General features: G+C 41.0%; 2 protein-coding genes and 1 long non-coding RNA gene across 14 annotated transcripts in view; 1 reads left to right on the plus strand and 2 right to left on the minus strand.

Moving 5' to 3' along the window:
* The window catches only part of TLCD4 (TLC domain containing 4), a 38,834-nt gene extending 37,935 nt beyond the window's left edge, over positions 1 to 899 (minus strand). For 6 of the 7 annotated variants that reach the window (XM_015870220.3, XM_085511280.1, XM_015870216.3 and 3 more), the window contains exon 1: positions 761 to 899. The gene's annotated coding sequence lies outside the window, so the exon portion shown is untranslated. The remainder of the gene's footprint in view (positions 1 to 760) is intronic. The other variant, XM_085511281.1, reaches the window with a different exon arrangement.
* A 132-nt stretch (positions 900 to 1,031) lies between these two features.
* On the plus strand, positions 1,032 to 20,670 carry ALG14 (ALG14 UDP-N-acetylglucosaminyltransferase subunit). 5 transcript variants are annotated; one of them, XR_014932748.1, is made up of 6 exons: positions 1,032 to 1,231; positions 3,488 to 3,639; positions 7,577 to 7,699; positions 12,746 to 12,921; positions 14,043 to 14,112; positions 20,292 to 20,486. XR_014932748.1 is itself a non-coding variant. In XM_015869922.3 (4 exons), the coding sequence occupies exons 1-4, from the start codon at positions 1,075 to 1,077 to the stop codon at positions 20,520 to 20,522; spliced, it is 663 nt and encodes a 220-aa protein (XP_015725408.3). In that variant the 5' UTR covers positions 1,032 to 1,074; the 3' UTR covers positions 20,523 to 20,670. The 5 variants fall into 5 exon arrangements, 2 of the variants coding, with proteins under 2 accessions (XP_015725408.3, XP_032302147.2); XR_014932747.1 differs by lacking the exon at positions 14,043 to 14,112 and having other exon boundaries at positions 20,292 to 20,670; XR_014932746.1 differs by lacking the exon at positions 12,746 to 12,921 and having other exon boundaries at positions 20,292 to 20,670.
* On the minus strand, positions 3,336 to 7,577 carry LOC116653766 (uncharacterized). 2 transcript variants are annotated; one of them, XR_014932750.1, is made up of 3 exons: positions 6,898 to 7,577; positions 6,310 to 6,405; positions 3,336 to 4,862 (listed from the first exon to the last, which is right to left on the minus strand). It is a non-coding gene; the product is annotated as an uncharacterized LOC116653766 (long non-coding RNA). The 2 variants fall into 2 exon arrangements; XR_014932749.1 differs by having other exon boundaries at positions 6,310 to 7,577.
* Positions 20,671 to 20,856: the final 186 nt, after the last annotated feature.

The following is a 20,856-nucleotide window of genomic DNA, read 5'->3' on the forward strand; positions in this document are numbered from 1 at the left end:
CTGTTTCCAAATGTCAGTGATGATTAAGTAGCAATTGCGTTTGTGAGGCTGTCTACAAGCAAGTTACTCATCTGAGTGGAAGACCATTCTATGGCAATACTTTTAATAGTCTGCTTCAGACAACTGCCTAATTACACGTTACACTGATGTAAGAAAGGAGAACGCATAACGTGAAGAATTGCTGGACATGAATCAGGAGGATTCACTCAGCTCCAAAGCTGGCGGATGGCAGCTGGGAAACATACACCTTGTTTGTAAATGACGCAGCAGTTACTCGAGCCCACGGCCGGCACATGTTTTTGTGACAAATGAGAGAGAACCGTCCAGCTTCCAAGGCTAAAACTGCAGCGGCCCTGAACTCAAGGTAGGAGCACACAGCAATCACTGGTGCCACCCACTGAGCCTGTGGTGTCAGCCCGCTCCGAGTAGCTCTGTAGTGTGCTGATCGTACCTGCCAGGTGAGGACAGCCCTGGTGGAGGCCCCTCTCCCCAGTCACCAAACGCAATCCTCGCTTTGTCAGCAACAGCAACAGCACCTCTCTCCTGAGGTCAGCCCTGTGCTGAGCCACCACAACATCCCCCACAAGGCTGGATGCTGAAGAGATGGGAAGAATACAGATCTGCTACCACACGCTTCATACAGAAACACAGGGCTGAAGCATTAGAACAAATCAAACCGAGAACTGTGAACGGCAGTAAAACATTACTATTCCTGCTTCACGCATCGTCATACGCTATGGAAGTGCCTGTGTGTACATACCTGAGCTGCTCACTGCTGCGTGCCAGCCTGAGCTCCGCGCGTGTCTCCCGAGGCACACGGGCGCCGGGCAGCGCGCATCGCTATATCCGCTCCCGCGGTCCGACTGCGGCGGGACAGCGGCGGAGCAGCGCCGGGTCAGCCCCTGCCGCGCTCACGCACCGCCCCGCCGGCACCCAGCCCGGCCCCGCTCCGCCTCAGCCCCTCGTTGCCCCGCTGCCCCCGGCTCTGTGCGGCCGTGGGGAGGTTTGGGCCGCGCCGGCCGCCGTCTGCCGGGAGGCGCTGCCGCGCGGGGCGGCGAGCGGTCGGGCCGCGCCATGCAGCCTTGGTTCCCTTTGCCGGGCGGCACCGGGACCTTCCTCCTTCTCCTCCTGCTGCTGCCGCCCTTGCTGCTCGTCCCGTGGGCGCTCCTGGCGAGGAGACGCCGCTGCCGGCGGACGCGTCCCCTCCGGCTGCTGGTGGTGGCCGGCTCCGGTGAGCGAGGCGCGGCTCGGGGAGATCGCGGCGGGAGCGGGAACTACATCTCCCGGCACACAGCGCGAGGCCCAACGCGGGGCCGTCATTGCGCTGCGGTGCGCGCCGGGAGCCGCTGTGAGGCGCGGCCAGAGCCCGGCCCGGCTCCTCATGGCTGAGCTGCGCGGTACTCGGGCTGCCGGCACACACACTGATGGTTGTTCGGAGCAGGGCTGTGCCCACGGCGTCACGCTCGTTACATGCTCGTTAGGGGTGGTCAGCAGGGATAGGGAGGTGATTGTCCCTCTCTACTCGGCTCTTGTGAGGCCCCATCTGTTGTACCGTGTCCAGGTGTGGAGCCCTCAGTACAAGAAAGACACGGAGATTTTGGAAAGGGTCCAGAGGAGGGACAGGAAGATGATCAGGGGGCTGGAGCACCTCCCCTATGAGGACAGGCTGAGGGAGTTGGGTTTGTTCAGCCTGGAGAAGAGAAGGTTGCGGGGTGACCTCATTGCAGCCTTTCAGTACCTGAAGGGAACTTACTCCCAGGAGGGGAGTAAACTCTTTGAAAGGGCTGATAATAGCAGGACTAGGGGAAATGGTTTTAAGTTGAAGGAGGGAAGATTTAGGTTGGATGTTAGGGGGAAGTTCTTCACTAGGAGAGTGGTTAGGCCCTGGAACAGGCTGCCCAGGGAGATTGTGGATGCCCCGTCCTTGGAGGTGTTCAACACCAGGCTGGATGGGGCCCTGGGCAACCTGATGTAGTAAAGGTGTATGTTTGGTGGCCCTGCTAGGCAGGGGGGTTGGAACTACATGATCCTTGAGGTCCCTTCCAACCCGGGTCATTCTGTGATTCTGTGATGCACGACGTTTCGTAATAGTCTTACTCCAAGTACGTTTCCTTATCTTACTGAGGGGAGCACTACATGCATCTGTTGGTGGCAGTACATCTGGTGCTCCTCCATTGCCTCCCAGGCTGCTGTGCAGTCCGTTCCTCCTATAGGTTTAGACTGTACTGAAAACTGGCCGCAGTCACGTCCAGAGCAGCCCCGGGCATCACCTCAGCACTGCTGTATTGTCACACACTGGCAATAAGGAACTAATTCTGCCGTCGTGCTGCTGCCATTACACTGACCAGCATTATGCCATCTGCAATTGTTCAAGGCTTTTTTTAATCTCAGAATCTCCTGCTTCTCTCCAAACACTTGGAAGGTTGCACTGAAATTCTTGAAGGCTTCAACAAGCCGTTGCTCAAGAGAAAAGCCCTCCAGTGTTTGTAAAACACTGTGTAGATCATGCAGGAAGGTGCCACATTCCTGTGCCAGCCCTACAGCGTGTGGCTCAGCACTCCACAAATGTTTGCCAGCTCAGGACACCTGTCTCTGACAGCAAAGGTCTCTTAGGAGGCTGATGAAAGGCAACCAGAGATAGCAAGAATACATTCAGTTCGTGATTTGGGTCTGCAGCTTCTAGCAGAACTAAAAGTAACAGACCCAGCCAATGGCCACGCACGTATTTCAGGGCTTGGTGTTCTCATCCAGCCGAACTGATCTCAGAGTGACCCCCTCCCCACTTCACTGTTACAGGTAATCACGTGGAAACCAAACTGGCAAAAAGATCAGCCCTACACTATAGCAGGAGTACGGTCTCCCCTTCTCTTTGGTTTACTGCCAGCTCAGCTCCCTGAACAAAGTGACCTTGCAGTTAGAAGGTTGTCAACACCCATTCAAGGGCAGTAGGTGAAGCCTTTGACTGGGGCCAGACTGCTTGTGTCCTGGCACTCAGCTTTTACCCTGGCTTAGATGCAGAAATCATTGCCAGCGTGTTTTCAGCATTACGAGCTGGACTTGCACAGTCCCTGAGTTCTGCCTGCCCCGTGGCAAGGCTGAGCACTCAGTGTGCTCGGTGAGAGTCGCTGCTCCACTGCACAGCCACAAGTGGGCTCTCATGTGGTTTTATTTGGACAGTCGCACTAGGGCGTGGGTTTTGAATGTGGACTACAGTGCAACTGCCAAATTAATTTTGCATCATGCACAGGGCATTAAACGTCTCATTTCTGTGTGATCTCATTTAACTGAATCTCTTCCATCACTATGGCTGCAATGGGAGCTGAATTGCCTTCATGTTACTCAATCATGCTTTAATTGAATATTCTCATTTTAGAAGAGTGTAACCAATGTTATTAATACAAATAAGGTTTAAAAGGAAAAGTGACTAACCTAGCTGAAAGTTACAAAATAGTTCATATACTAACGGCAGCATATTTCATTTTTGCAGGAGGGCACACAACAGAGATCCTGAGGTTGCTCAGTTGTTTGTCAGAATCATACTCTCCTAGATGTTATATTCTTGCAGACTCTGATAAGATGAGTGAAGCTAAAATACGTTCTTTCGAACAAAAGAGGGCTGAAAGGTTCTCCAATTCCCAGGTAACTTGTTAAGTATATTCTTGTAAGATAATTTGATCTTAATGTGACTGCCATCACTGCCACTAAAGTTCTGCTGAAGTGCCATTCTGTATATACTGTTTCTAATGTTGCTAAAAGTGAGGCAGGTAAACACAGTTGATTAGTGGTGAACTAGATAGACTCTGAAAATGAAAAATACCTGAAAATTACAAAGGCCATTTATTGCCACCTTCCTTATTTAGTTTTAAAATGATCTTTACCTCTGGTCAACATTTTAATTGATAAAAAACAATGGGGAAGTGTAGTTGTAGTGAAAGTAACTACAGAAAGAAATATTGCTTAGGAAAAGCACACTAAGAATAAGTTTCTTTTGCTTTTATAAATGAGTTAGATGTGTTGCTTGTAGCTGTAAAAGTATGGAGACAGAAATATGGTGGTTTGCTCTTTTTTGTGCTTTTCTTTTTTCAGTTGGGCCTTTTCCCTCAGTGAAATTATTTTTGAGATAAGCGTTTTCTAAAATGTTTTATCTAAAAAAAAAAAAACAAAAAAACTGAATTGGAATTGTATTCCTCTTGTGTGTTTCTAAACTGTGATTTGATGTGGTTTTAAAACCGAGCATTAGTTAGAGAGGTGTTTAAAAAGAAAGTAATGCATTTTACTGCCAGTAGCTTTCTGACTGATCACCTGAGTGGATGCTGAACTCCCAATTCAGCAATACCTGAAAAACGTCCAAACCCAGGTCATTACATTTCTTAAAAATATTTTGAGTTTTAAAAGGTTGTGCATTTTTTCCACTAGTACACTTAGTTTTGCTAAGCAACTTCACGTTCTGACTCCCTTCAACTGCTAACACATCATGTAGTTATATTTTCCTTGAGCACTGGAAGCCAGAGGAACATACTTGGCTGCATCTGATTTTGCTGTCTGCACAGCAGATGCTCGCTTTATTTTGGCCATTCTTTTTCCACTGAGGAAAAACATTCAGAGCAAAAATAGAAGATGAATTTGGAAAGCAAAGGTCACGTGCCTATCACATATATTTGCTAACTTTCAGAGTATGCTCTCAGCCAATACATGTTTTGGCACTGAGTACTGGAATACGTATGCATCATATGTGTTTAAAAATAATGTGCTAGTGGCTTCTTGTAGTTTTGAGTCAACAAAGGGGAAGATTCTGACAGCTTCAATCCACAGTCATCCTCTTCCTCTTCTTGTCAAGGAAGTATATTTTCCAGAACTAAGAACTGAACAGAAGACAGGTTATAACAATGATTGAAGAGAAAGTCAGCATGTTCATTTAGCAAAAACTGTGTAAAAAACACACAAATGTAACCAGTTTCTCTTTTTGATATATGGTTTAGCCCAATTCTAAAAGCTACAGATTTCAGGAAGGAGGAAAGGAAGCTAGAAGCAACATCTTCCTTACAAGAAACAAAATGCTGCACCTCTACCCATTAAGTCTTTTGGAAAAGAAAATTAAAAAAGCCTCTTTGTGACATCTCTGGTCCCATTGTTGTTTGCCTTTCTCTTCTCTCTAGCTCTCAGCCTCTAATCACAGCTGTTGTACTTGGTTGCCCCCACAGCTGACGCCCAGGTTACCTCCTGCACTCAGCACAGGGAATCTACTTGAGCTCTCAATGTCCTAGTCTAGCAGCAGGAAGACAACTTAGATATATTGACTGAAGAACGCACATTCTTCACAGGGTCTTATATCCCCATTTGTCATGTCTGAGAAGCTTGATTCACTATCCTTCATGCGATTTGATCGCATATTCTACTCCGTGTTTCCATATTTCATGAAAGTTATCATGATAGGAAATCTTCCTCGGCATGAAAAAGAACTGCATAAGTCAGGTTATTTGGAAGGTCTGCGGTATGTTCAGTTGAGGATACTGTAATAATTTATGGCAGGGGTGATTTTTCATCGACTTTTCTCTGCATGCTTGCAAAACAGTGCTATTAATTAGATAAAGACTACATCACTGGTTTTAAAATTATAGTACTCCATCAACCATTATTGAATTGCCAGTCTGGAACGTTTGTCCTCAAACAACAACAAGGTCTCTGACTCCACTACAGAAGTGCTGAAAAATGAATGCAATAGTATGAGACCACAGAACATAGGAGCACAGCTTGTCTATGTCTCATACCGCATACACACTGTGCAGTTTTCCAACAAAAGATGAGTGTTCTTTGTTCAGAATACTAACAGTGCTCCATTAGATGAGAGACCAGGGTTGCAGGAACACCTGGCAGTATCTTTTAAACAAAATTCTATTTTCTTCCCTAGCTTAATACCTAATACCTGACTGACACATGGGCTGAACTTGCAACATGTGATACAGGCCTCAGAATGCAAAGTTTCATATGTATATTTTGAAGAATATGGATGCAATCAGTTTGATGTTGACTTGAATGCTACAAGTTAATTGCTACTTTGATACTATTTGGGGTCCCTTCCAAGTTTTGCTGAAATTAGTTTCTTATCACGAAGAAAATTACGTACAAGTCTTTGGCAAATATTATTTAACACCATTCTTACTGTGAAAGGGAGCGTCTCAATAGTTCCACTCAAGCTTGATCTGCCTAAAACTACTTCGTCAATACATATTTCTTGCAGGATGTAATACCACACAGAAGTCTAAACTCTACTTAAGAGCATTTCTTTTTATCATCTGATCTGTTCCAAACCTTTGAAAAAGAGAGAGAATCCTGCAGCATGGAGAGCAGGGGGCATGTTTGTTTTTCTGTCTTTTGTCATCACACTAATGCAGTCAGTTTCAACACCTGCAAACAGAGCCAAACAATCAGTTTGTAACGTCCGTTAATGCCTTCCATTATTACAATTAAAAAACATTATTGCAATGAAACGAAATTTCAGACAAGAAAATTAATATTCTTTCTTAATATTCTTTCTTTATATTCTTATTACACTGTGTGTAATAAAGCCCTCAGCTACCACTATTCAAGACTAAAAGATAGTTTGTATTTCATGTGCGGCTATTGGTAACACTCTTGGTCGTGAATCACCAGGACTAAGCAGTGTTACTTAGAAATGTTGCATTTGCAGTAAGTGGAGAGTTTTTAGTGTTTATAATGATATTTAGAGTCTCTTAACATGAGTTCTGCCAGAGCAGTAGTGTTCTGGCATCCCATGTGAAGGGAGTTAGTGACCACGTCCTGACCTAAACAATATCAGTATCACTGGAGAGTGCACTGTACTTTATGTATTTATTTTTCATCTAAACAGTGAAAAATTTAATTGGCATTGGGACTGACCTCTGCTGCAGGAATAATTTTTAAGTGGGGTTACTCTGTGTCACTTGGGAAGTGGACAGGAAGCCTGACTATGTCCAGATTGTGCACAGCGTTCTCAGACAAACAGAAAATAGCTGTATTTTGTTGATTTGATACCTGTTAGACACAGTGAAAGATCTTTACCTTTTTCTAGGAAAAGAACAAAGAACAGTGATATCTGCTGTTAGATTTTAACAGTATAGCACTAGACCTTAATTGAGAAACGTTGTTGTATTTTCTATGATGTAAATCCACATGGAATCAAAGCAAGTAATAAACAGAAGAGAGCCACCTAGTTTGGACTGTGGCTTCTGAAACCAAGGAACGTGTCTCGGTGGCCACTAGGAGGGGCACTAAGTTAACGTACAGCAGACGAAGTGCTCCAGCTGAATTGTTTTTAAAGTTAGGAATGTTTTAAAGTAACACTAGAAACGATTCAAAAAATTGATATATAGTTGTAGTATTTTGTGTAACCTCATCACCAGGAGTGCTAAGCACAATGCTGAATAAAGCATCTAAGAAAAGAGTTCAGACCCAAACATCTCCATACTAGACTTAAAAATTAAAAAAATGTTGGCACAGACAGGTCTAATAACTCTATGGAGGGAACAACAACATTCTTAGAAAAATAACGACTTAGCTTTATCGTGCTCTCTTCCAGTTCACCCTTGATCGCATTCCCAGAAGCCGTGAGGTTAGACAATCTTGGACCTCCTCCGTGGTTACAACCGCATACTCCATACTTTATTCTCTTCCTTTGACGTACAAACTGAAACCAGATTTGGTAGGTAAATTTTAATTTACTAAGAACTTAATAATCTGATCACAGGAGCTTTTGAAATACCAAGACGTTGCAGATTGTATCTCATATATTTGCTTAGATTTACAGTTTACAGGATATACTTTTTTTTTTTTTTTAAATTTTAAAAGCTGTAATAATAGTAGCAATATACAAAGAAACAGAATGGGGTGCAGCATTCAAGAATTAGATTAGCAAATACCAGTCTCCCTTCTTAGAGTTTTCAGGTAACACCAGGGAGCTTGTCACCCTCTTTTTAATGCTGGCAAAGCTAGCACAAACAAGGTTCTTGATCTTATCTCTTCAGGATTGCAACAGGACAAACTCTGCCTGAAAGCCTGGTTATACTGTCAGCTGGTTTCGCTCCTGAAATGGTATGACCGGTCTGGAACAGGCAGGTTCAGAGCAGTAGAAATACGTACAGATTCAGTTCTTGTGTTTGCATAGACTTTTCAACTACATGCATATTTACTTAGTCTTTGGCTGACTGACAATTAATTATCTCATCTGATGACAAAAACATCATTGCCGCAGTGGCAATCAGATTCCTCTCACTTTCAGTAATCTTTTCAAGCTGCTCACAAAACTGCAATCCCGTGCTCATTGCAACATTTATCTTAAATATTCCACACACTTAACTGAGACAGAATTCAAGGTTGTCAGGTTATAGAAATAAAGTAAATGACATGTTTCATCAATAAAGTTTCGTATTAATGCAGCTCTCAAAAGGTCACACATCGGACTCCAGGCATAAAGAATCCTATTATTCTTTAAGGAAAAATGCAGTGAAAGCTGACCTTCTGCTAAGTTTGTCATATCAAGGTATCAGATATCCAAACTCAGGGTTAAAAAGAGATTCTAACAGAATTTCAAATGAATGTTTTAATGTTTTTTTTAAATATAATATTTCAGTGAAACCTGTATATACTTGTGCAGTTACAAGTTGGGAGGAAGGAGGAGATGGGTTAATTTTCCTTTTACAGTGATTTCCATTTTCAGGGGGAAATAGTAGGGGAATGTTTACACAAAGCAGACATTTTGTAGGTTTAAAGGCATAAAATATTTAGGGATTGCATTGCTATGCCACTGGTTTCTTTTAATACGTATACATTTCAAAGACTAAACATTGCAGAAGAAACTGACTGGAAAATCCCACTATGTAGCTTTATTATATTATCAAAAGTGTCAACAGGATACATTGTAGGAGAGGAGCAGGAAGTTACAAATGTAATTCTGTGGTTCTATTGTTTGTGGGAGGAATTTAAAGTGACAGTGGGATTTGCATGTATGGTTACTAGAATTGGAGTTGATAAGCTGTGATAAGATGTCCAAAGCCTAATGCTTCCATAAAACACTTGTCTTCATGGAATTAATAATACATTTTATCAAGGCCTGTAAGACCTTTGCAGTTCAAAATTCTGTCCTAAGATTCTGTATCCACGAATAGAAGTGGGCTGAAGGGGAGGATTTTTTGCCAGGTACCATCATTGCTCATGACAGCAGCTGGTACTACCACTAGAAGAAACATCTTTAGCTTTACACCAAGTCTTATTCTTCTTCAGAGCTGAAATCTTTTAGGTGCAGAAAGGCAAGATTTGGAGCAGATATGTTAGTTATGCCAACCTGAGCTTATCTATCAAGCCAAAAGAGCTGTTTGTGGAAAAAAGTGGGAAACAGCAAACGTAGCTGCACAGAAGTTACTTCGTATGTACTCATTCACTTGAGTACTATGTCTCCTTTGTATCTCTCAAAATCTTCTGGCAAAGCTTCTTAGTTATGTTTGCATGAGAAAGCAGTTCCATCTAACCCTTCTTCAAGACAGTGAGTTCAGAAAGAACTGAACAACATCCAGGAGACCTTTACTGTCTTGCAGGATTTGACCCACACTTAAAATGAGCCTCCAGAGAGTTTAAGAAATGTAAAAGTTAGTTTAGTTGTGCAGTTTGAGATCATCTTCAAGAGGCCCATTTCTGAGTTATGAGTATCTGCACTCTGCAAAGTTAAATCCCTTCAGAGATATTAAAGCAAGTAACAAAATTGAGACGTCAGAAGTGATGATTGTCTTATGTTCTTAAAGCCAAATACAGAGCTCCAGAAATATAGGTGTCAAAATGTTTTGCAGGCACATCTATGCCGGGCAGTTTTTACAACATATCAACCTTACATAGGCTTCCTGTGCAGAGGCCTGAAATTCCAGGAGAGCAAGGCTTGTGCCAGCACACTCTGTCTACACCTTTTTTCCCCCACAAAAAAAAAAAAAAAGCTTGTAACACCATCATCTGCAGCCAGATTTAATGTGCAGTCATAGCCTCAAAGACTGCAAATTCCTACCATGAAAACAGACAGCTGGTCAGAGAAGAGTGATTTTTATTGCCTTCACTGAGAGAAAGGCTTGAGAAGAAGCTTAAAAAAAGTAAAGGGTTGGAAGATCTGCTACCCAGGGAAAGATGCAAGTCCTTCTCAGGCAGTTTCAGGAAAGTAGACAAGCTGCACTGAGATTTCCCCAAAGACAGAGAAAATTGTTGGATCTTGTGTAGATTATTTAATGTCCGCGAGGAGATAATGCTACAGCCTTACTCTGTTATGCTTACAGTCAGTAGTTCAGAGGGTCCTAGTCTTCAGTTTTCTTGTTGCTCACAGAACGATTGTCCTTGTCTCTGAGATTTGCCAGCCCTGAAAGCAGGTCTTCGGGTGATCTAGCCCTTTGGCTGGCTCACAGTCATTCCAGTTATTCTGACATACCTGAAATTTAAGCTGGAAACAAAGGCTACAAGTGCACCACAAGATAGAATGCTGTCCAGAGATTGCATCCAGCCCTAACAGTCAGCCACAGGTGGGATGTCTACTTGTTTGGTCAGAGCTTGGCTCCTTCAACGTAATGAAACTGTGTTGAAACTGCACTGCACATGCTACATTTGCTGCTTAAATACTCTGCAAGACCTGAGATAAGTGGATACTTTCAGTCCACTGCTATTTGGAAAAGCCGGGGTTAAACCAGGCAAAGAAGGCGGTCCTTCCACTTGAGAGCCTCCTTCCCGTGGGAAGTCTCTAGTAAGAAGTTTACATTTGCACAGCAAGTAAAGCAAGCTGTTCTGTCTCCCTCCCACCAGCTGTCAGCTGAATGGGACTCTCCCTTTTAAACTTTAATAGAAGCCTGAATTCTGCACAGCTGATTGTGCTTCCAGCAGCCTACCAATTCTTGTATGACTCATGTGAGGCCTGCACATCCCATTACACACGCCTGGTCCCCAGACTGGTTAAATTCACTGCAGCGAGTTTCTCAAGTTGTTACAGAAGTGTTCACAGTCTGCTATATGAAAGGAGATCATTATTTCATTTAACTAAGATTTTCCATTCTTTGTGCTCTGCCCAGAACATCTTAAGTTCATAGCACTTTAACAAATTACTATGGCGAATAATAAGTTATTGTCCCGTATATCACAGTTCTTATTAGAACTTGGTGGAAAACTACAAAATCTGGGTGGTGGCATTTTTTTCTCTATTCACTTCATAACAAGCGAACTTTGTATAATGCAGTAATAAGACTATCTGGTACATTCTTTTGTATACTGAATCCTTCTCCCCTGCGTATAATTCTTTTAGACCAGACTGATTTTACACTGTCTGATCTACTATTGTTCTTCTAAGATCAAAACAATCAAAACAGACAAGAGCAAGAATATCAGATTAACACTGTCAGTGATATAAGCTGTATATTCTAAACAAAAAACACAAAGTTGAGCAATCCAAATCTGTTCAACTTCTCGGTGTTAGTGAATATGTATTAATTTCCCCCTCCACCTTGCACTGTGTACACTGTGTACAGCTATCCTGCAGCCACGGTATAGAAGTACCCTCTGCTGAACACCCACAGACATCTAATGCCATTCAAGTTAGAAACTTTAAGCCAGCTTGTAGCTCTGCCTCCTGTGACTGGTGTTAGGACATGCTTATACACACTGCATTTCAGAGGGGTGATAGCAATAGCAGTAAAGATTAATTGAGGTTTCAGGCAGGTATTTCATGTGGATTCTTGCTATAGCAAGTGCAGTTAGTATTGCTGTAGCCTCAAAGATATTAATGTGCATAGAAAGTAGTTTTAGCTAACCTAAAACACATACTTCAAACTCTAATTAGATGAATGCTTGAATAATAAAGGACACATTGATATTTACAATTAAAGGCTTATGTTAGGTCAGTTAGCAGTATGTATGGTTAAATTCAATCTTTGGCCTGCTTCCAAGAAGAAGCAATCTACTATAATGAGCAGTATCTTTTGGTATGAGGAGATGAGCCATGTCCTTACTTCTACACAGATTCTAAAAGGCTGGAAATATCAATCACAGCTCTCTGACCAAGTGCTTTGTCATACTCAGGTGAGCTTAGAGCACAAATGGTTTGCTGAAAGACACTTAGTACTCACTGTTTGTAGCTGAAGGTGTGGCTTGGTAACTGCTATTTCATTTACTTGGCAAAAGGCCTTTGCCGAGTTGCATTATAAGCAACTTTTTCTTCTACACAGAGTCAAAATTGTACTTCCCATTAATCTAGCAGTAGTGGCAATAAACCACAGACCAGCTCCATGGTAATGTAGGTATGGAGTTCATTCTCTGGCCTACATCTGCCTTTTTTAAGCAACCTTCTATCCTTCTCCTGGTTTCTTATGAGAGTCACTTCTGCTGCTGTTTCTTGGTTCTGTTATTCTTAATTTATACATGACAACTATACTGAGTAATACACTGAGCTCAAATGTCCCATTCTGCTTCCATGTATCTACAGAAGCGTCATATATGGATGGAAATTTCTCCAGAGACCTTTTTCTCCTAGTTATGGCCCTGCCACCTTTGGCATGAAATACAGTATGATAAGCTTAAGGTTAGCTTCATTAAAAAAAAAAAAAAAAAAAAAAAAAAAGTCAAACTTGCACATCTCTACATGCATCTAAATCTTGATTCTACCACTTTCTTCCCCAGGCTGCTGTGCCTAACTCCTGAGGCTTTTCTTGACCCCAGTTATCTTTCTTTCCAACAGTTAAGCCTTTAGGCACACCCAGAAACAGACACGAGCTGTTTACATCTTGATATTGTCAAGTAGCCACATTCCTGAGCTCTGCAAAGATCCAGAAATTGCTAGCTCCTTTCACTACTTTATGCACAGAGACTGACAAGAAACGCATCATCTGGGCTCCCTGCTCCTGCAGACAGAGGGTAAGAACTTGGGGCCGGGCAACTGAGTGCCTAGAAGGCAGAAGTGATGATACTTAGTGCTGTCCTAATTAAATCCTGTTGTGGATTTGGTCCATAGTGTTTCATGAAACTACTGCTTTTCTCCCCTAGAGAAAATCCCAGGTTGGATTTCTGTCTCACTTTCTCCAACCTTTTCTAGTCTTTGATGAAAATTATACTCCCATCAACGCAGAGGAAAAGTACTGCATGTTAGGAAACCAACTGCACATTCTAATTAAAGTCATTGTTCTTCCACATCTCTCTCCCATTCTGGTATCTGCTGGTCTGATTTATCCTAGTTAGGTAATCTGCTTTCAGAACCATGCAAGTTTCTGCTTGTTTTGAAGAGTGCTTCACCTACTGTGGATTTTATGTGATAATAACAATGGAACTTAGCAACAAAATGCCCAGGAGTGGACAATAAATATTTTCCTAGCAATACTGCAGGCTGCAACCACTGACTAGTTTGAACACAGGCATTTGCTTTAGAGCACTGTAACTATCTTTTATGCTCATGATCATTCATTCATGTGATTGAGAGAGTAGAAGCATTTCAGACATGCTAACGAGCTAAAATAGGAAAAGACTAAACAAGTTTGCTCCTTCTCACATACTTACATTAAGCTTACTAGAAAACCCTTTATCCCATAAATTCTAATATTTCTTTTTTTTTCCCCTTTCTGATTACTAAATAGACATACATTTCCTAGAACATCTGATCACTGTCATAACTGCAATCCCTCCACATACACCAACAATTTATTTTTTGAAACCTGTTAGAGTTACTTGCTATGAAAAAAACACAGCTTTTCTGTGTTAGCTATCAAAAAAAAAATGCATGCTCATAAAAGCAGTACTTACCATATCTGGAGATCTTCAGCGAGAAGGATATACAGGAATCCTCTCTGAGAAGTAAATGTTTGTTTTCCTAGTATTAAGGTAGAAAATACCTAAGTGAGAGAAAGCATCGTATTAAATCTCATGCTGGATCCACAGCAGAGCCGTGAGTACAACCCAAGTTCATGAGCTCATAATGTAAATATATTTACAATTAAAAGTTGAAATATTTATTCATTGATGCTTTTTATTAATTCTTTCATTAGAGTAGTCTCAAATACTGAGAGAGATGCAGCACAGCTACATGCACTCAGTTGTGTTTCTCACAGGCTCCAGGTGAGTTGAATCATGTCCCTGAGGATCTTCAGGCAGTTCAAGGTAACACAGCTGAGACCAAGAAGCTGCATTACACCTACATGTGTAGCTGCTTGGTACTTCTGTAGGTGAAGTAAGAAGTGGTTCAGCTGGGTGCTTTACAGTACATAAATGTGGATTTTTTCTATACAATAAGATGATACTGAAAACAGGCAAGTGGTGGTAATCTTGTGATATTCTATAATTTGCATGTCAGAGTACAAATGAATTCATTGTAGATTCTATTCTTATACCACAGAAAACAATAACTCTCCACCCCCCAGCCTCCCCAAGCAAAACACCCACAAAGGCATTTATTTCACTCTGAATTCATAACAGGCAGTAAACTCCTTAAATATCCAACACTGGCCCATCCATAAAAGTAAGTTTGTTATTATATTTCTTGTAGTTTTCCCTTCAGAGTCCAAGGACCTTTGCATAGCTTTCAGTAAGTCTGCCTGTTTGGTTTCCCTGTCACTGTAACCATTCTCTCTGCTCCGCTTCCTTTGTTTCTGAGAGATCCTTCAGGTTATTCTATGGTCAGATTTGCAATTTCCTGAAGGAGATTTCTTTGTAGCAAGACAATACATTCTGCCCCTGTTTGAGTTCTGTGTTTGCGTCTCAGCAAATTATGTTTATTTGTTATTATTTCTACTGAGTTATTTCTGCTGAATACTGACTCTACTGAGTCTGTCCTTGTCTCGAGAGTTTTCTAACGCTGATTTTTCCAAGGTTTTATGCATTATAATTTGCTAGCGCACTTCATTATTTATTTTTGTTATGCAAGTCAGGCTATCGACAACACAACATTTGGGTGTCTGTCATCAACTAAGAACATGCAGTTAAAATGAAAATGCACAGATGACTTGACTTGCCTTTTAGCAGCTTTTCTGTAGTCAGTACATCTTCGTGCTGATGTTTGAAATCCCATTCCAAAGCCACAATTTGCATTCCACAGTGAAGTGGAAAACTTGTAGAAATCACGGTCCAAATCAAGGGTCTGCTGGCAATACCCTTGGCCAAAGAGCTCTGTCACATCTGTAGATGGTCCAAGCTCTTCCTCAGAGCTGAGCAAGAAGGATTTATTCTCCTTTCTCTTGAGAGAGAAATTGAATTATTTGTTTGTTTTTAAATAAAGTCTTATTTGCAAATAGGAAAGCTTATTTCTCAAGTCCGTTCTGTGAGTACATTACAGTATGGTCATGGTTTAAAACTCCTTTGTCTTCTGTGCTGACTGCTTTTCAATTGTCATTCAAACCTGTTTCCCACTTCCTCCCTTTCTCCCATTTTCTTTCTTTCTTTTTTTTTAAATCCCTTTCCTTTTCCTTGCCTTCCTTAAAATATCAGGAATGCCTGTTTAGATTTCCTTGACCTTTCTGACAAACGTAAGAGATAGGTTCTGGTCTTTCACAGGCTGAACCATTACTTTTTGTTCCCAAATGTTAATAAGCTCAACAGCTTGAAGTTGAACAGTAAATGAAGTATTTACAACAAAAGATGAGTTTTAGCAGTCTAGCAAAAATATGAAGAAAACAGAATTTATAAGTAACCATTTTTGGTCCCGCGTTTCTTTCTAGACGACATAAAATACCTATTTTTTTATTTTGTTATTTTATTATATTTTTTTAAACTATTTTTTGTTGTTGTTAAAAAAAGTACAAAAAAGTAGGTCTCTTTCATTGCGCAGATAAACAAAGATGATACAATAACATAATTTGGATCAATCCTGTATCATTCTGCTCTCCTTTGCCTCTTTGAGTAGCTCTCTGTCTTCACCAACCCCATCCTTTTCTCAGGCTGCTTAGTGCTGTTAGGAAAGGGCATTACCAAGGCATCAGGGAGGTCTAATTGATTATTTTAATTTGGGAATACAATCAGTACTCAAATGCTTGTCCATTAAGGGTATACAGCTAATACATGTTTACATCTTTACAGGAAAACTGCAAGTTTTCTGCTTTGCTTGGTTTTGTTTTTTACCAGTGGCCTGACATTTAGTCCCAGTGAAGCTGTGTTTCAGTGTTTTAGCTGGTAAATGTCACTCCATTACAGTGCTGCATTCACCAGCTCTAAAGAAGTTTTTATCAGCACTGGTGCCGTGTGCCAGAGTTCCCCACGTGCCAGCATACTGGCTTAGCTTCTTTTCTTTCAGCAGCTGTAGAAAATATCTGAAGTACAAAGGCAAGAATGATTTCCTTTTCCATGATGAACATGAAGTCAGATATATCTGGTCACTAAGTATAAAGATTTTATACTGACCCTTTACTTTCAAGCCTCCGTTAATAACCAGATTGATTTTTTTACCATTCAGAAGACTGCTTATGTTAAATTACATGAGGATTGTAGTACGTAGGCGTTAGCTTATAGGCCTTGCTGTGATGCCAGGCAGCCTGTTTAAGACTTACCTGAAAACTTCTTTGCATTAAAGGTGAATACAAAAGGTATAAAGAGGCCTGCCTTGCTGATGTGCGCAGTGATCCCATGCAGCTTGTTGGCTACAAGGTGAGGTAGGCCAGTGACCAAGAAATTCCTTGGGCTCTTGCAGCTCAAGATCACAAAAGCTACACAAAAATTATCTGACCCTTTTCTTTTTCTGTGCCTCTTTGAGGGAGGCCGAACCAAATAAATGAGATGTCTTTAGAGACGTATCTCATGCAATGCAAAGATTCTACACACAGCCTTGTAGCTAAAGTAAATAGATATTGGGAAACACTTGCCCTGAATAGCTAGATTGACCTTGGAGAGGCCCTTCTCATTTCTTGCCCAATATATGCCTGCTTCTGCTCCAGAGGACACTAATAATTCCTACCAGATTCCCCAACAGATTCTACTGGATGGGAAAAATGGAAGCCCTGATCTTTTCAAGGTGGAAGACATCGATCATTCTTCAAAATTTACTTTTGAACAGCGTTTCGAAATGTACTTGCAGCACAGCTCATCTTCTGTTACGAGCTTTGGGGAGGCTGTAGGTGATTCAGTTCCTTTTACCTTTGCAAGTTTGTACACTGGAACAAGCTTGAACAGCAGCATTTATTGCTTACAGATCTGCAGTGGTTCATCTTTCTTAGAGCATACATGCTATTTTCTCAGTCCCCCTTGTTTCTACTGATGAGCATCTGATGCTGAATTCCAAGCAGTGGGAATGCTGTTGGCTCTTCCTGGTGACTGTGAGAGGGCGTAAGCAGAACTGGCCGGACAAGATTTTTGGAAGGGAATTGCCACTCCTATGTGTTTGCAACTCTGATTGTTCCAGTATGACATGTCTCTAGACATGCACTTAGGGTTGACTGAAGGTTAATTTTTAATGACCAGAAAGGTTGATTCATAGTTCTAACATAAAGATCACGACCCTTTAGTCAGATAGAGATCTATTTGTCCATAGAGTTCAGCAGGTTTATACCAGTCTCTTTCAGGGGAGGATTCCTAAAATAGAGGATTTTAGAATGTGAGCATCATAGCCAGGGTACCTTATGGACATTGTGCATGCAGAGATCCTGTCACAAGTGCTCTGTCTTGTTTGACAGGGTATGTGTAGAAAAGCATTGGTCAGATAATGTTTTATTACAGATTATTTTAGAAACTCCATAATTTTCCTGATCCTTTTCCCTGTGAAAATAGTTTTCTGCAAATCAAAGGGCACCTGAGAAGGAGATTATAACTTCTTAACAGCTAGTAGGAGATGTAAATTGTCATATCAAAAAACATATTTAGTATAGAGGTTTTCTGGCTCTTACCTCAACAAAGTAAAAACACCAGCTCAGTGCGGCCTATAGATCTACATAGATCTTAACAGACAGACCTATTTAAATATTATTTCCTTACACAGTTTTTTGTGAGGGCACTTAGTTTGAATTCATTCCAATATTTAGTTTTGTGTGCGTTCACCCAGAGACAAGAATACCAAATGTCAAAAAGTCTAGAGAAGAGTGAAGTATATGGCAGAGTATGTTGATAAAGACCATTATTATAATAATTTGGCTTTTATAAAACCAGTTTTACTGAGACAAGGAGAAAGTTAGGATTTCTACCCTAATGTTACTTCTTGTGTCAGATGACTGAAAGTAAGGGAACGATGGGAAACTGCTATTGCTTTAGCCAGCCAGGCTGAGCCCGTGCAAACCCAGGAGACAGTCTGCCTGAGAGCAGGGCTGCAGAGGAAGAGCATGGAAAACAAAAAGGTGAGGGAAGAAAGAATGGGTGGAGGCATCTCCAGGGGCCGAGCAGAGTGCAGAGTTGCTGAAATGGCAGACAGTGAGGGAAGGGCGAGGGAGGGGATGGGAGCATAATGCAACAGGAAAAGGTGTGGGGCAGCAGCAAGAACAAGCCAGTGTTGGTACTGCACATAGCTCTACTCAGGGAAAGGATCAGGGATATTCTGTTTAGCAGAGGTACACATTTTTATCTGTCTATTTAAAGTGGAATTTTGAACCTGAAAGCAATAGTCAGACTGAATATTCAACTTACAAGAAAAAGCAGTACATACTTTTCTTTTAATTATTATTATTTTAACTGTTTCAGTGCTTCTTCTATATTTGCCTGGAGCAGCATGGTTCTGCAGCAAAAACCCTGAGATGGTTTTTCTTTCTCAGTGAACTCACAAAAACACTCCAGGTTGATTCATGTGCCCGTGTCTACAGTAACAAATGCTATTACTAAAAAATGCAATTACTAACAAATGCTATTACCCAAACATGCTTAAATTTACGTATCAGTAGCCATATACCAGAAACAGGATCAACAACAATGCAAATTAATCAAACTCAGCAAGAAATAGGGCAAAATGTCTGGTTTAGTTCACAGGTATGGAACAGTTTCTTTGAAATGCTAAAAGGCAAAGTGTGGTTGGTTCATGTCCTTATTTGCCATGCCAAATATATAAGACCCAGATTTTCATTCTCAGCAGATTTTGGAGTACGCTTTTAAGCTCCAGCATGGATTTACTTGAAAGCAAGTTCAGAGGGGAGGCTTGAAACCAGTTTATTGTTCTCATTTTAGAAATGTTGTTTGCAAATTGGATGCGTTCACTTCTTAGCTATGTAATTGTTAAAGGACAGTATTCGCAGTCAGGTCTGGAACTCAGCAGTATCAGAAGTGCCTACATTTCACTGAGGCAAGGTGCTGTCAGTCCACCTGTCACTGGGATCTTGCCACAGAGCAGAGAAGGAAGTGTTCTGAAATATTTGCTACAGCCCTGAAACAGAAATTCTGATGGTTTTTTTCCCCCTCCGTACTAATATAATATTTTTCACAAGCTGGACAAAAATGTAAGTTCATAGGATATAGGGCCATGATTTGTAAAAGAGCTCTTTATTTCCACATAACCCCCGGCTGTGCAGAAAAGCACTGATTACATGATAGCTGCTAAATTTAATAAGAAATTCCCTGCCTGAAATCAATTTTGATTCTCAAGTAGTGCATATAATACATACCCTGGTTTAAAGCTTTCTGTTTTAAGCAAGATTTTTGTCAGTTTCCCAGTGTCTAAGCTTGAAAGACCACTTTTCTTTTGTTGTTAGTACTTACAAGTGAATTTGAGATCCTCCACTACAAATATGCAACATATACATAGAAATAAGTATACATAAGAAAGGCATATAGGTGAATATGGACATATGTTAAAAGAATTAAATAATCTGGTTGCACCTACGAGCTAGCAGATTTTGATGAAAATCCTGATTAGCACATTTTTTTCTGAACTCTAAGTGTTTTGTTGACTTAAGCCAAAGTTCAAGAAGTTCAGAACTGATTAATAATCTTAATTAAACTTTGGCCTTATTACGCTTCAATCTGTTCACAAATCTTGTGAGTGGTACAGCACAAAGCTGTTTTACTTATGTATCCAAGTCCAGGAATTCTTTCTGCTTCCTTCCTAGAAATAGCCTGTACCATTTCAGAACTCTTCTCCTCCTCCTTGACATGTAATGAAAGAAGATCTTTTTTGGCAGCTACTTTGAAATAACATCTTTGGGTTGCACCTCTTCCTCCCTCCCTTTTTCCTTTTTAAATGTGGTCAATTGCCTCCTCTGTTTATTTTAAATATCTTTGGATTTTTTACGGGGGTGGGGGTGTAAATGTAATTTTTACAAGAATATGTACAATTTTAATTCATAAACATATGGAAAAAAATAATGTTTCACATTTGTAAAATGTTTTATCTCTTTCAGATACTGTGCAATGGACCAGGAACGTGTGTTCCTGTCTGTATATCTGCTCTTCTACTTGGGCTTCTAGGAATGAAAAGAGCAATCATTGTGTACGTAGAAAGCATCTGCCGTGTGGAAACTTTATCCCTGTCTGGAAAGATTCTTTACTACTTTTCAGATTACTTCATTGTTCAATGGCCTGCTCTGAAGGAAAAATATCCCAAGTCAGTATATCTTGGTCGAATAGTATAAAAGAGGACAGGCTTTACCTAAAATAAACTCTGAAAGCTTCTCACTGAAGAAATTCATTCATGTAACATAATTTATTTTCAAGGATTCTTGTTAAATGTTAGGCCAGTATTGGAAAAACAGACAGTAATAAAGATATTTCTACATTGCAGTATACTTTTCTGTAGTTGTATTTATTGCCATCATGAAGGTCTGTGCAGCAGTACCCATAGTGGCAGAAAGTCTGTGCTGTTTCTGCATTCATCTAGTTTTCCTGCCATGCGAATAGCAATTTTTGTCTACAAATAAATATGGGAATTTGTATGAATTGTAACATTTCCTGTAAGGAAACTTTGTG

Source organism: Coturnix japonica, chromosome 11 (assembly GCF_054131305.1).
Source record: "Coturnix japonica strain WE chromosome 11, WE-NBRP24, whole genome shotgun sequence".
Taxonomy (NCBI): Eukaryota; Metazoa; Chordata; class Aves; order Galliformes; family Phasianidae; genus Coturnix; species Coturnix japonica.